This window comes from Amblyomma maculatum, chromosome 4 (assembly GCF_055883805.1).
Source record: "Amblyomma maculatum isolate TAMU_Amacu chromosome 4, ASM5588380v1, whole genome shotgun sequence".
NCBI lineage: Eukaryota > Metazoa > Arthropoda > Arachnida > Ixodida > Ixodidae > Amblyomma > Amblyomma maculatum.
The window spans coordinates 52,053,793-52,068,497 of NC_139347.1; the positions used below are offsets into that span (position 1 = coordinate 52,053,793).

At 49.5% G+C, this 14,705-nt stretch overlaps 1 protein-coding gene across 4 annotated transcripts in view; it reads left to right on the forward strand.

The window, feature by feature from the left end:
- Positions 1 to 14,705, forward strand: part of rg (A kinase anchor protein rugose) — a 286,244-nt gene that overhangs the window by 232,466 nt on the left and 39,073 nt on the right. For all 4 annotated transcript variants that reach the window (XM_084601425.1, XM_084601427.1, XM_084601426.1 and 1 more), the window contains exon 38: positions 827 to 944. In XM_084601425.1, coding sequence (XP_084457551.1) covers positions 827 to 944 — 118 coding nt within the window. The remainder of the gene's footprint in view (positions 1 to 826; positions 945 to 14,705) is intronic.

Genomic DNA, 14,705 nt, shown 5'->3' on the forward strand with positions numbered 1-14,705 from the left:
CGCCCGCCCGGCCGCGTGCGCTGATTGATGTCCCGGTGCGATTAGAAAATTGCGGGACTGCCTCTCGCCGCCACCCGTCTTTTCCGCGGCAGCGGTGCTGTAGGTGCGGTTTGCAGCGACACGCGTTTCAATCTGCCACCGGTCGCTGGGGAAACGAGGCCGCGGGAAGCAGCACCGCGTCTGTGGACGCCTCACCTCACGTGCGCTCTTCGCGAGTTTTCTTTCTCCGCGCACGGAACAGCGACCATTACCTTTATTGTTTTTGTTTTGTTTTTTTCTGGTTAGTGGTCACGCCATTTGTGTGGCGCGCGGCGGTCGCCGTGTCGTGCAATAGCTGTGAGCATCTCGCGCCATACGTGCGCGCTCACACGAGTGAGTGGCACTCCGATTGCGATTAACTGCTGTATAGCGCCCGCGCTGACCGCTGACACGGGCGCGAAAGGGCCTCAAGCTAACAGCGAACAACACAGACACAGCTAAAGCACACACGCTTCGAGGCTTACGCAGTTCACACCGTGCTCCGCAGTGTCCGTTGCAGCAGCGCCTCGAGGCCTGACAAAGCGGCATTAAAAAAAGGAGCCCCTGTCAAACATGCACGGCATCTCTTAAAAGGAGGTTGTGTTTTGCGTTGCGTACTCTGTGAGTGCATGTGTGTACTCTGGGATACTGTATACATGCGTGTGTACTCGCGTGCATGCTGTAACGTTGTCTGGGTACTGGTACTTTCCGGAAAATAAAGCAAGAAGAGTACATATAAAAAAAAGGAAACATTTTGTGCCCTCGCCTGATCCTTTCGCTTATTTTCCTTCCCCTCTCTTGTGCGCAGGCGATCAAGTACTGCGACCATGTGCATGGCAAGTGGCATTTCTCCGAGATCCGGGCCATCTTCTCGAGGCGCTACCTCCTGCAGAACATCGCACTCGAGATCTTCCTGGCGTCACGAAGTGAGTGTCCCATATTCCGCGTTTTGCGGCAACGCGCGGCGATCCGTCCGTTCGAGCAGCGTGTCGGCTTTTGCACTTTCCCGAGAGTGCGCGTGCACTGCGGGGAATCGAATTTTCTAAAGTCGGAAACTCGCTAATTGCTATAGCGGAATACCAATGCACTGCTAGTGAAAGGATCAGTAAGAACAAAGCGTGATTGGTGTGGTCAGAAAGGGCCAGCGTGAGGATGTGTCCCGACCAGCACAGTCATTGTGGGATATCGGGTACATCCGTTGTGAAACTGGCACCACTCTAGTAGTGATCGAGCTTCGATAATAACAGTTATAGAACAGCCTTCCTCCTCCGCGATTGTTTTACGATAAGATTTAGTGTCCTACCTGCCGCTGAGTATTCTACCCTGTTCAGCAGATAGTGCTCTGTAATCTCTTTATAGCTGACTAGCCTGTCCCTGCTAAGAGCGTACTGAAGGTCAGAGCCTACCCGAAAGGTGAGACCGAGGGCAAGCTTATGAGCTCCCTCATTTCCCTGAAGCTGGGAGGGGGCTGGTACCCATATAGCCGGATCAGTCTATCATCCTGACATGTTTCCAGTATCCTCTTTGCCTGTGGAGAGACTCTTCCCTTGAGAAAATTGCATATTGCTGTTTTCGAATCAGTTATAATTGTATAGTAACCGTTGTCCCTGCTATCGCAAGGGCAATGGCAACCTCTTAAGCCGTGTCAGCTAAGCTCGTTCTGGCCAAGCCACTTATTCTTAGGTTTTGTCCATCATCTGTTACTACCGCAACCATAACATGTCTGTCCTCATACTCGGCAGCGTCACGTCCTGTCTTCCTTGGTATATCCTCTTCCTTTTTTTCTGGTGATGCTCTAGATCCATGTTCCGTGGCAGCGGGCGGATTTTTTAAAGCACTTCCTGACTTCCATCGGGACATCCGTCTTCTGGTCTCCCTGGCTTCCATATCGAATGCCAAGTCTTAGCAGTATCTTTTTTTCCCGTCCGGGTCTTTGTCAGTCTTTCGTATTGTTAGATTTGGTTGGCCTCTATCACTTCTGCCAGCGTATTGCAGAACCCCAGCTTCTTTAGCCGGTTTGTGATTGCTTTAATATTAGCCTTCTCGCAGTTGGGACAGCGTAGGCGATCCTGCTGATGACAAAAGCCTGTACGTGTCTTATGAGGTTGGCTTCTCTCATGCCCAACTTGCGATTAGCGATGCGTCTAATTAGACGTATCGTTTGCTCAGTGCAACCTTCAAGGTTTCTTATAGCTTCTCCGTGACCAGGTCTGAAGCCAGTAGAGTTGAGGTAGAGTCCGTTATCTTCCATGAATCCGTTTGGTCTTGTCTGGATCACGTGTTCTGTGAGTTTCCCCACGCACGATGTCAAAGAAATTGGTCTCAGATTTTCAATCTGTAGCTTTTTGTCAGGTTTGGGGATCATGACGATCTGCGCTTTCTTCCAGATGGTCGGAAGTCGTCCTCGTCACCAGCAATCTTGCATGTATCTTGCGAGAGTATCGATTTAGTCTTCGTCCAGAATTCTTAGCATCTTGTTGCTCAGTCCATCTATGGCCCCGCTGCTGACTGTTTTAAGGCGGGCAATTTCAGCCCTGACTACTGTTTCTTCTGTGGGAGATCTATTCTGGTCCCGGCTTGGCGGTCCGTGATCGTCTGGGAGTACTTCAGTGACAGGAGCTCCCACATAGCGCGTGCCTATAGTTCTTCAAGGGAGTTCCTTTTCCGCCCCTCGTAGGAATGGACAATAATTTTGAAGTTTTGCTTCGGCGCAGACTTGCAACATTTCGGCTTCTAGAGGGAGCGTACAGTAGCTACCAGGTTTTCGTATGGATCTTTCTGTGCTATTGCATGTAGACTCCCAATTTTGTCTACATAGCTAAAGTGCATATTCTTCTATTTATTTGTTGAATCGGGCCATTCTATAAGGCGTACGGTCCTGTTCCATCTTTGTTGTTTTATTATCTTCTCTAATCCTTTTTTGACCGGCCTTAAGTGCAGAAGACGGCTGTCTACCCCTCCAGACCTGCTTCTTCGGGTACCTCTGTTGCTTCTTTAACATTTGCCCGAAGCGCTATTGCCCACTCTTCTATATTTGTAATTTCTCCGCTTTCTGTTCGGCTTCTGATTCCTCTGAAGGTTTCCCAATCCACTAGTGCAGCCTAGCTTGCCTTTTGGTTTTTCGTGGTCCTGTTTCCACCGCCGTTTCAATGTAGTGGTCACTGTCTAGGTTTTCGTGTTACACCTTGTGACGTCATTGAAATGGCTGAGAAAGGTCAATTCCGGAGGAGTGTTTCCAGTCACGCTGTTTCCGCCTCGGGTCGGATTCTGTGGGTCTGTTAGCATGCGTTAGACCTGCCTGTTGCGCATCTTGCCAGAGGATCCGGCCATTTATATCTTCTTGCCTGCCGTCCCACGCTGGGTGTGGAACGTTTATGTCGCCTATATACCACGATCAACGCTTGTTTTTGGCAATATTCAGTCTCTTGGTAAAACGTGCCGAATTTGGCCTTTCTTTGCCGCGGAGTACTGTATACATTCAGGATGGAAAGGTTTCATTCTGTCTTCTTGTTTGGTGTGCGTTTGACGAAGACGTGGTCAATGTTTTTAACCTCCGTGTCATGCCTGATTGCTATTGTTTCTTTTAATTAATTTAGCCGCCCGCAGTTTCTCTCCTTCCGTACAGAAAGCTCAATACCCCGTTAGGCTGGCTTGTATTCCCACTTCTTGGAATGCGATTGCTTCCAGACTGTCTTTGCCACTAAGGGATTGCTGCAGAACCGGCCTTTTGCGGCGGTGTCTGCGACAATTCCACTGCCAAATAGTATGCCTGTTATTTTTTATGGCCATGATTAACTATGTTTCCGTTCGTTGGCGTCCTTTCCTCATCCAACGCGGCGAAGCGCGCATCTAATTGAACTTGAGGGTGAACGCATTTAGTGGCGCCCTGATTGCAGCAAATTCTGTATAGTATATCTTTTTAAGGAAACATCGAGTTTCTGCTCTCTAGTCGACAGTTATACTGACCTCCTCTAACATTATATGTTGGTCGTTTGGTTCGAATTCCTGGTCTGTTTCCATCAAGAGGGCTGTCCTTCGTTATTAATAATCACGCATTGGAAGCCTGATGTCTCAGCCGTGTCAGGACCGTATTTCGGCACTCTCGAGGCGAGGAAATAACGTCGCCTTGGCCTCGGCGTGGTGTACATACGCCGAAACCTTCCACTCCAAACTCGTCCTCTCCTCCTGATGGTGGTGTTGGAGACTGGTGAGCGCAGGATAGTAGATGAGAAGGAGGGAAAGGAGGGAGGGGTCCGTACCGTGGGCGTTGATTTAGGGGCCGCGCCTTTTTGTCACAGCGCCGCGCGAGCTCGCACCGCCGCCGAGATTTACGGTGCGCGCCTGGAGTCCTCGTGGTCGCTGCCGCCGCCGCCGCACGCGCTAAATACGCGGCAGTGCTGCCAACGCCACCGCTTCAGCCTAGGCTCCAGTCGCGCGGGCCGCTTGGAGCTAGCGGCGCCCGATTCCAGCCCAGAATACGGTTCGCAAAGCTGAAGCTCGAGTTGCTGCGTGTACATATACTATGTGCAATAAAGTATTTTACTCAATAAAGTCTTTTACTCAATAAGTCTTTACTACTACTGCTATATGTGCGCCGCATAGCGGGCGTGGCAGATAGTGGATGCAAACGATGCGAAGTATGGGTTTGTCCAGATTCGCATGTTGTGCTCGACCACGTTGATGAGCGAAGCACCGACCTTAGACGAAATCCCGACCCCAACGGATGAGAGTTCGATAAAACTTTTTGATCGAGTTGGTGTGACGGCAGTAGTCAGCGCGGCAGTCCTTTTTCTCTTGCCCCATCTGTCCGGATTTCGTTTCTTGGTGGCGTATAGCGCGATTCACTTCCGAGCGCAGTTGCTCGTTTCTAAGGAAAAGAGCGCGTAGCTGCTCATCAGCTGTCGTGTGATCGTGTACCTTAAAGAAACACTGCCGGTATCTCTGTCACAACTTTTGCGTTATCAAAATACGATAGTGCGGCATTTCGTAACTTTGTTGTCGCTTGCCCGGCCGCAAATGAGAAGGAATATATTGCTGAGATATTTAGATTCTAAGATAGAGGTTTTCTGTAGAGTTTTTTTTTTTTTCTTTTTTTCTTTTCCGCCGCTGTGATTCCAACTGTTTTCCCCCTTTACGTAATGACGCTTACAATGACATAAACGCTGACTCCGTTATTGCTGGCGCTCGTTGAGCGCTAAATTAAACCTACGTACCGCTGGTTGGAGCCATCTCTACGTTTGCACCATGCCGTAGCGGCCATAGAACCCGTTCCCGAGCTCGACAACCAAGCTCTCGCGACGAACGCCGGTCGTGCACTTCAGCGACCTCGGCCCCCACAGAGAGTGCGATGCTTTTTAGGGCTGATAAGTAAAGGGGAAACACAGGGCCTATTGCAGAATTTCGTTCTCTGTTGTATTTCTTAATATGAACCAACCGATCTGCCTTTTGTTCAAAGCTTCCTTGTGTGGTTTCACATTACGTGGCTTACTCGGAAGTTGTAAGCGTCGCTCCTCCGCAGGGCTCATGTGAAGCTGAAGAAGAGCGCGTTATGCCACAAACTGGTGCACCAGATACGCGACGACAGAACAGCGAGTATTGAGATATTGAAATGTTCCGAGCTGCATCGGCAAACAATACGCAGCGACGCATCCCATGCAGTGACGGCCAGCCGTAAACGAAACTAAGCCAGTTTTTTTTTTTTTTAATTAAATGTGTTTAAAATTATAGCCCGAGTCGGTGTCTCCATCTCCTCATGCCCAGTGTGGACCCAGGACCACTTTAAATAACTCGAGTCATCACAGATGCGGGATATCGATGACACAGCGAGCCAACATATTTAGGCCGCTTAGCGGGCAATCGATTAACGATGATGGAAACTTCAACGCCTGAGAAAAAACATTAGTAAAAAAACGTATTTACTCTGCACACGTAATAATAACAGTCATACAAAACTCCTCAGTGTTCTGCGGGGTTAAGATACTCGGGTAAAGCTCCAGAGCTAAAGTGCAAATCTTAAGGATGCTAAATTACGAAATTCGCACGGTGTCGTGACGCTGGGGCTATGTCGACCCGGCCTTCACTTGGTAGCGTGCAGAGACTCGGGGTTAATGAAGGATTGAATCTTCGAAGTTGGTAAAATATATACAAGCAGGTCTAATGGCACTTTGAGAAAACTTGTTTACAAGATTATTTACAAGAAAAAGAAGGGTACATCAGCAAAATGGCAAGCGTTAAGAGTTCATAGCGAGAAGCGACTGGATGAGCCGTTTACCCAGGGCTCAGAGCCATTTCGTGCTCTGCAGCGTCCTTAAAACCCCCTATGTCCAGCCCCTCTCTGAAGATGCTGACCAACCAAATCCAGGGCACGCCCCTCAGATATCGGCATCCAATCGAACACATCACTGCACTGATGGTCTGAAGCACTGACTGGCCCGGCATTGTTTCGTTGAGCCTGGTCACTTGTTGGCGGGAAAAGCTTGGGAACGGCGAAGAGGTACATTTCTATTCTTCAGCCAAGAAGCGATAGGCTGGTTCCGGCAAGTGGATTTACTTCTCAGAAACCCAAGTGCACGTGCGCGCCGCATACGCTTCCAGCATTGTCCCTTTCCGGCAATTGCAAATCTTTCCTGCATTCCCGGGAAATCATCTAATGGCCGTATGCGTCATGCTCCTTTCTTGTCCTGCAAGTCAGCGGACATGTCACTCTGTCGTCTCCTTTAGATAGTAGGCATTCCTCACTGGACGATGGCGCTTCTCGACTGGAAGGGTGAACAAAAGAAAGAAAGCACTTCCGGCTATTTCCCGCAGGGGGACATTTCTTTGTGTTTTTCTAGACGTTCTCTTGACAGGGTCAATTTGTCATTTGCAGGGTGTCCACAAAGCAAAACAGGCTTACAAAACAGGATTCCTGGAAACAGGCTCACTTAGAGCCATTGTACCAACACCACATATCCACAGCACTTATCCATGCCCACAGGCGAACAATAGAGCGCTCAAGTGCGGATGATGCACGGTCGTAACAACGGCTACACCTTTCGAACTTGAGAACGAGGAGTATACACGAAGACGACGCATTCTAATGCAATAACTGAAGCAGTCGCCTGTATAGCACCAATATTTTTCGGTTATTGCAGCTTTCCGTGTATGACTACTACCGCTGCTTGCGTCATCTATCTACGGGTACCTCTGAGTCGGATTTGTTGCTCACACAGCGGAGGAAAAAAAAAACATTCGTCCATATTCTGATATACACAATTAACAGCCCGTTTATGTCAGTATGTGTAGTAGACCTGAATACAGCTACTTGAAATATATTATCTGCGCAATATAAACCAGCCTAAACTAGGTTGGTGTCACACCAGGTAAAAAAGTCCGAATCTGAGCATGACATGCGACCAGTTTCTGCTGGTGCGTGTACTGCAGGTGAGCAGAAAACGGAGGCGCCTTTTGTCCGGTTCATAGGGCAGTGCGCGGAACGTTTGTGCAGCGTCCAGCACTTCACCTTGTTGCTACTATAGTTATAGGACAACCGGCTAACCTTCACATGCTGGCTTTAATCACGAGTGCGAATCACGAACGCATTGACCTTGTACGTGGAGAAGTTCGAAAAAAGGGTAAAGACCAATCACGGGCGGGCCCCAAACATTCTACTGTTGCCCTGTATCGATGTATTGTGCTACCTTTCCATTTTTAACCTACACTCTCCTTTCTTCCTGTGGATCGCCTCTTTAATTTCCTCTCCCTATTCCTATCCCTTTGCTTCCGCCGCTCCATTTCAGGCGCTTCAGATGGTTAGATAGCAGATTTGAATAAAAAACCACTTACTAGTACTACTACTACTACTACTAAATAGAACACATTTTCCAGATTCAGCCTTCGATTATTCCGTAAATATGAGATAAAAGCGCATGTTTTGCGCATTCTTATATATATATTCTTCCCCGTGGAAGCGTTTGAATGCGAAGGTAGCGAACTTTCTTGCCTATTACGGTGCAAGGTCCGGCTCGAGTTTGGTTCGTGCATGGAGTTTCTACGCTAATTTCGGTCGGCTCCAGTGCCGAGGTGTTATATATAGTTTTGAAAAAGGATGCCGCGGCAACGATAGCCAGGGGCATTCGATATCCTCGTCATTGCGTTAGTGTCGCGTAGGTCGCAACGTTAATCACCGTCGCCGGCCCCTCCGCGATCCTCAGCGTGTTGAATGCGAGCTTCTATGCTTGCAGTTAAATTTATGGCCGGCAGAAGCGTTGTTTTATCGCTGTTAAGTTTCGGAACCCTTTTCCCTTGCGCCCAGCCGGGGTTCTGCTTTTTACTGGCCCGCAGCACTTAATGCGTACGCGGTTTAGTCTGCACGCGCGTATCGTAAACCAGCGAGCAAAGTGGCTGGTTAAAGCGTTTGGCTGCCTTCCGCCACCGCACCATCAGTCAAACGCCGCCGAGTTGGCGGTCCTCGGCCGCTCTGTTTACCCGCACGTCGCAGCGTGCACGACGAGCGACGCCGTATAGCTCTACGGTCTTTATCCTTTACCATGCAGTGCTGTATTAGCCGCAACGTCCGTCAGCCAATCAGCGATGTGATTCTCAAAGTTTTTGGCGAGTACAGACTGCGCCTGATTGGCTGAGATCCTGGCCGTCTGTATACCAGCCAGATCCCCTCTAGGGGCTGCCAGCCAGCCAGAAACGGTTGTTAGCGTACGGAGTGTTTTATCGTCATGACGTTCGCTCTCTGATTGGCCGATGCCGGTCCGCGTAGCCTCCCTGACGCTGCACCGTTCCGGATCAGCGGAACGTTTGTGCTGGGACGCTTTGGTGCCTCGCTGTGTGCCACTCGCCCGGCGGGTAAACAGGGCCAACGCCGCCGCTGCCGCCACGAGAAGGAGCTATACTCCTTTTTAGACGCCACTCTGCGCGGAGAAGAACGCCGGGGCCTTGAATGTCTAAACGAGTCGGCTAGAATAACGAGCCAGGAAGGAAATAAATAAGGGAGAGCGCGGGGAAGCGCACGTGCCGCCGCCTCGTTTCGAGACCGAAGCGCGCGCACTTTCAAGCGGGCCGCGGCTCTGGGAAGAGACAGCTTTTGGCCGACATCGCACGCCAACGATGACGCGTAGAAAAAAAAAAAAAAAAGAAAAAGAAAAGAAAAGAAAAGGGTCGGAGAGGGTGGGAGAAGCGTCGAAAGGCAGACACACGTACGCGCATACTTCTGGGTAGTTCCGCGCGGTGTTGGGAAAGGAAGGCCGTGACGACTTTTGCAAAAGTCCCGCGCTGCCGAAGCGTGCCCGACGCTGAGGCTCTCACCTTGTACGAGCCGGAGTTGCTGAGCGCATGCTGCACGCTGTCAGCCGTGGTTGACTGCAGAAGACTTCGTCGAGGCGACGCGCCTCTGTCAGGTCCGGAGCGTCCGTCATTGGAGAAAGTGCATGCGAGCACAGCGCCAAGTGTCCGCGCTGCAGTCCCACTATGTTGCCATATAGGTTGTGTTGGAATATTCTGCAGCGCGCAGTTCTCGAGTACGCGTTATTTTACTCTTTTTTTTTTTTTTCCCTCGAGCTCGCGAGTGCCTGTCGTCACCCGATTGCCTTTCGCTGACGTTCTGGGTCTGCGCGGGCGGAGCGCGCATCTGTCGTCGCCATATTGGCCGCGTTGGCGGGACCGCTTAAGCGCTTTCGTCGCGTGTTAACCTGGCGCGAGCCGCCGACGCCATGGCGTAGCCGGAAAGTGAGTCTATAGCTCCTCCCCCTTTCATCAGTCCTACCGATTTCCTTTTATTTTTTTAATGCAGGCACGTAAATGAAAGTTGTTACATTTCATAGAGAAAACACGAAGTACAGTTTCAATGTATATACTTTATTGCCTACCACTCTTGCAAGTTTCGTGGCTTGTGCACGCATGTCAAAAATGTTATAGGGCCTTTGCGTGATAGTGTATATTTCAGCATAGTACCTCGTCGCTTCCGACAAGTCGGCATCTGTGTTGCTCGCCATTTGTTGTTATTATCTGCAATTTCTAACCACTTCATGACTATTTTTCCGCTTCAAAAGTTTCTCGGCATTTTTGATAACTATATATACGCTATATATCCAAAGTGTGGGTGGATATGCACGTGAGAGCGCCGTAATTTGCCCGCATTGACGCTTAAGTCTGCGAACTCAGTTAGCGATAAAGGTTAGCGGCGCGTAATTACGCCAAAAACGGTGGAGAATGGGAGTAACTGTAGCATTTAGGTATCTGGAGGAATGGTTGCTCATGCTGAGGCAAACTGAGGTTGACGTCGAGTTTACCAGGGAGAGCAGTGGTGTGTTCTTTGAGGGATTACTGCTTACGGCGACTTATATACAAATATTTGGTCTTCGGAAGGGCTAAATTCGCTGTTGCTTTCGGCTACTGAGTTAGCACGATGTCTCGAGATCGGAGCCGGTCCGCGGCTGCCGCGCCTCGATGGAAGCGAAATGTATACACGACTCTCATTCGATGTGTGGGTAGTAGTAGTAATGCACTTTATTCAGGACTCGGTCGGCTGCCTGTTGTACCAAGGCTAGTTGGTCTTTCGGTGAAGATTCCAGCCAGCTGGCACGCCAGGATACAGGTGGAGGGTAGGGATAGTGTGAGGATTGTATGGCGGCAGGACAGAGGAAAAGACAGTGTTCAAGATTTGCGTAGATGGAGGGGCAGTTAGGGCACGAGGGGTCAGCTCGCATGTGATAAAGGGAGAGGCGCGCCGGGGTAATGAGGGCATTTGATTGAATTATACGGAGGACTCTGGTTTGGGGGATAGTGAGGTGTTCACTATAATTAACCACCCGAGGTAGTCCGAAATATCGTGGACCGCACCACTACGGTAAATGTGTGTGTGTGTGTGTGTATATATATATATATATATATATATATATATATATATATATTTCGTTCAGTTTCTTGAGACTGTTACTGCACCTTTTCTTTCATCATAGCAAGTTAAAAGACTAATCTCACCTTTTTTAGCCCTCCTTCAAGCAGCTCATGAGGCGCATTGCTTTAGCACATAATAAGTTAGGATAGACTCTTTTTTTTGCGGGAGTCTCCGAAACGAACCTCGGCTGGCAGATGTCGGTGGCGCTTCTATACTGAGCGCATTTCCCGCACTTTGTGGGGCAGGGAGACGGAGAGAGAGCAAGCGGAGGTTTGGTGGAGGGACATGGAGCCGTCTCCAAGTTGCGCATCTCCGTGAGCCATGCAGCGATGGCACGCGGCGATGTGGCGTGCCGACGTCGCATTCGCCGCCTTATCTGCGCATGCAATGTGATGCATGTCCTTGTGTCTGTCCGCCGTGCGGCGAGCAGCTTTGCGAGAGGCGTTCACCCGAACCCGAAGCACGTGCCGTTGGGAGGCGGGGCTTTTCTCTCTCTCGAGGGCGTGGAAAAGGGCGCGAGATCCAGGAGAAACTGTGTACCTACTGTGCTTCCCGCAGCCACCCTCCTCTGAGGCTGTCATTAGCGTTGAATGGGGTCGTTGCTGCCTACGAGTTTCGCCGCTTTCAGCTTGCCGACGTGTTTAGACACTCGGGCCTTGATCTGCGTGGAAGGAGTCGAAAAAAAACAAACAAAACATGTTCAGTGTCAACGCTCTATGTTCTTATCACGTTCTCGAATCATCACCAACTTACCCAACCATCCCTTATTGTGAAAAAAAAACGTTTTGTGGTTCAGTCTGACGTTCCTATACTATATAGTTAGTGCAAGTTATGTTGCCAAATTTGCTCGAGTGCCCTCCTCCCTTTTTTTTTTTTTTTTCGGTGCAACGGTGACGTCGCATTCTTGTGATATTTATGTTGGAAATATGTACGCAGCGCTTGCAACCGTCTATTGTCGCGTTGGAGAACACCTTCGCTGCGCTGGACAGGGATGGGAAAAGGGAGCGAAAGAGATGATGTATAGAAAACGAGTAGGAAAATGTGGGGGACAAGGAACGATGGATTTCTAAAGCGATCGAGCTGAAAGTTCGCTGGTTCAGCAATCTTCTGTGCTTAACCGCTGATTATATCTTGGTTAGTTTTCAACACAGTCTTCACTTCCTTGCCAGGGAATCGAAAACGCTTCAGTCAAACGCATAATCTGGCCATCACACCGAAAGGAGGCATAACTCTTTTTATGAAGATACTTCGGATGTAAATTCGTAGTTATTTAGTCGCTGTGCTCTGTATATATGTAGCTGTGAGTGGCCAGCTGCTGTCATATGCTTAGCTGGTAGGGGTAGAAGTATTGGTACATTTTGATCTGTCGATGATGAAACACGTTTTGCAATGAGATTTATATTTGTTTATTAGCAACACGACCAGTGGCTCTGATGAGGTCTGAACTGCCTGATCAAGCCTGATCGGCAGCCCTCTAAGGTTTATTTCGCAATTAAGGCAACGCATACAGTTATGTTGTGAGTATAATAATAAGCTGCTGTTTAACCCGGGTAAAGGAATCTTCGTTGCCGTCGATTCGTTATAGCGGAGTGCGATTTTCTTTGTAACAGTCGCCAGCCTAACGGCTTACCTGCGCGGTATAGCTGGCGTCTTGTGTGCCGCCAATGTGCGTTGCAGGTAGAGCTTTCAACACGCGCATATGGCGCCCATCACGTGGCCGAATAAACACACATACTTCAACAATGTCAGCACTCGCGCCCGTGTCCTTCGCAGCCCGCATGGGCTTCATAACTATATGAAAAGAAGCCTTGCAGACTAATGTTGTAAAGGACAAATGGATACCTATTCCGAATAGGTCTCTTGGTCGGTTTGTGGCGTTAAGTCCGCTCGGTGCTGTAAATTTGTCGCAGGCACCCGTCTTGGCTTTGCCTCACAGCTCGCGAGCACGCGGGTCGCAACACCTCTCCGCATGACAGGAATAGTCAAGAATGTCTTGTGAAGAATTCGTGCGCCGTACCGGAGGCTTCGATGTTGGCCGCCTTCGCGCCGTCTGGTTTTCCGCCGCTTGGTCCCTTGACACCAGAGTGACCTCGATGCCGCTAAGCACGTCAAGTGCGCTGCCAGACGGTTTTAACCACCCGTCAATTAAACGGGTGCTCGACCACATAAGAAGTGCACTCTCGCATTAGGGCGAAGAAGTCGCGCAGAAAAGGGGAATGCAGGGAGCTAACAAACTCAATGCAGCGAGTCGTGAGCATCGCGGAGCACGGCATCGTTCAGGGGGTGCTGCAGGTCCGCATTTCGGAGAAAGGAGCTCCAGCATCAAACCGTGATCCGAAGCTGACCAATATATGTTTCCCTAGTGTTTTTGTATAGTGTTTGTGTCGACAGAGCAAGTTGTGCGCGGTGGATTCTATTTGCCGCTTCGAATCGATGTCGATGCGTTGGACACCTTTGTGGGGGTCTTTTTTATACCTGATACCTGAGAACGATATGTCAGACACAAGGGCTTCTACCGGAGTTCCAAGCAGAATGAATATTCCATCCTTATATATATATACCATCACAGACCGTTTAGTTGTAGCGCGATAAGACTATTTATTTATTTATTTATTTATTTATTTATTTATTTATTTATTTATTTATTTATTTATTTATTTATTTATTTATTTATTTATTTATTTATTTATTTATTTATTTTGATATACTGTCAACCCCAGTGGGCTTTTTACAGAAGTGGACATGAACTGCATGACGTGGACATAATTGCTGATGTGGCAGATTCAATATGGAAAACCTTCATAGAATAGCACAACAAACACCAAAAAAACTCAGTTATACGATAGAAAGCATATATCACCGGAGCTTTGACACAAATTCAGACCTTCGTGTCAAGTTTTGCAACAGGTTCTCAAACAGCATACGCTCCCTCAGCGTGCTTTCCTGGCGACCTTATTGGTTTGCTTATGAAATAGTTGCTGCTTGTGTATTTTCTGGCCGTTTTCTTCTTCAAACTTTCTCGAATGCAGCGCTGTAGGTGTCGTTAATTATCGAGAAGCAAGCGTGAGACACGCTTCGCTTTGTCTTCAAAATGCACTACGTATTTGCTTTAGATTTTCGGCGTCCAAGCGGTGCTAATTTTGTCGTAACGGGCTCTATTTCACTTGGGCTAGTTCACTGTTTTCCGTGGGAACCACGTGAGACTCTGCTTCCACTGTTCTTGCTCTCTTTCTCTCTTACATCGTTAAGCGACTGAGTCTCCGTACTGGCCGCATCTCTAAAATTGTTGACTGATCTACGGCGGTGCGAATTTCTCAGTATTAGTATATATAAAGCCACTTCAATTGCGCGCCAATGCGCTCCCCACTGTCTCTCTGTTGCATGGGCTGGGAACCTTATTTTCACCTCCTTTTTCTCTCTCGGCGGAGTATTCGTTACGCGGAACGACCGCTGCACCGCAGCCATCGCAGCCATTAGCTTGGCCCAGGGCAGGCCATGCACGGTGGAGCAGGCTGTCTCTCTTCACGGCGCGTACGCGCTTCCGTCCGAGCTTTGCGTCGTTGAGTGGCGGCTGCGCTCAACGGAAACGCGCCGAAACCCGAGCCGGCCATCGTGTCACCGAGCTCGGCTCATTGAGCGCCGCAGCTGGTGCCAATCGGACCGTGCCGTGGGCCCGTGACTTCTCCGGGCCACAGGGGCGCGCGCGCGCGCCACGGCAGCTTCGGATCCCCCCTCGACTGGGAAACGGGGGCCCGTCGCCGTCTCCCGAGATGGGAACACCGACGAGCAATTAGCTCCG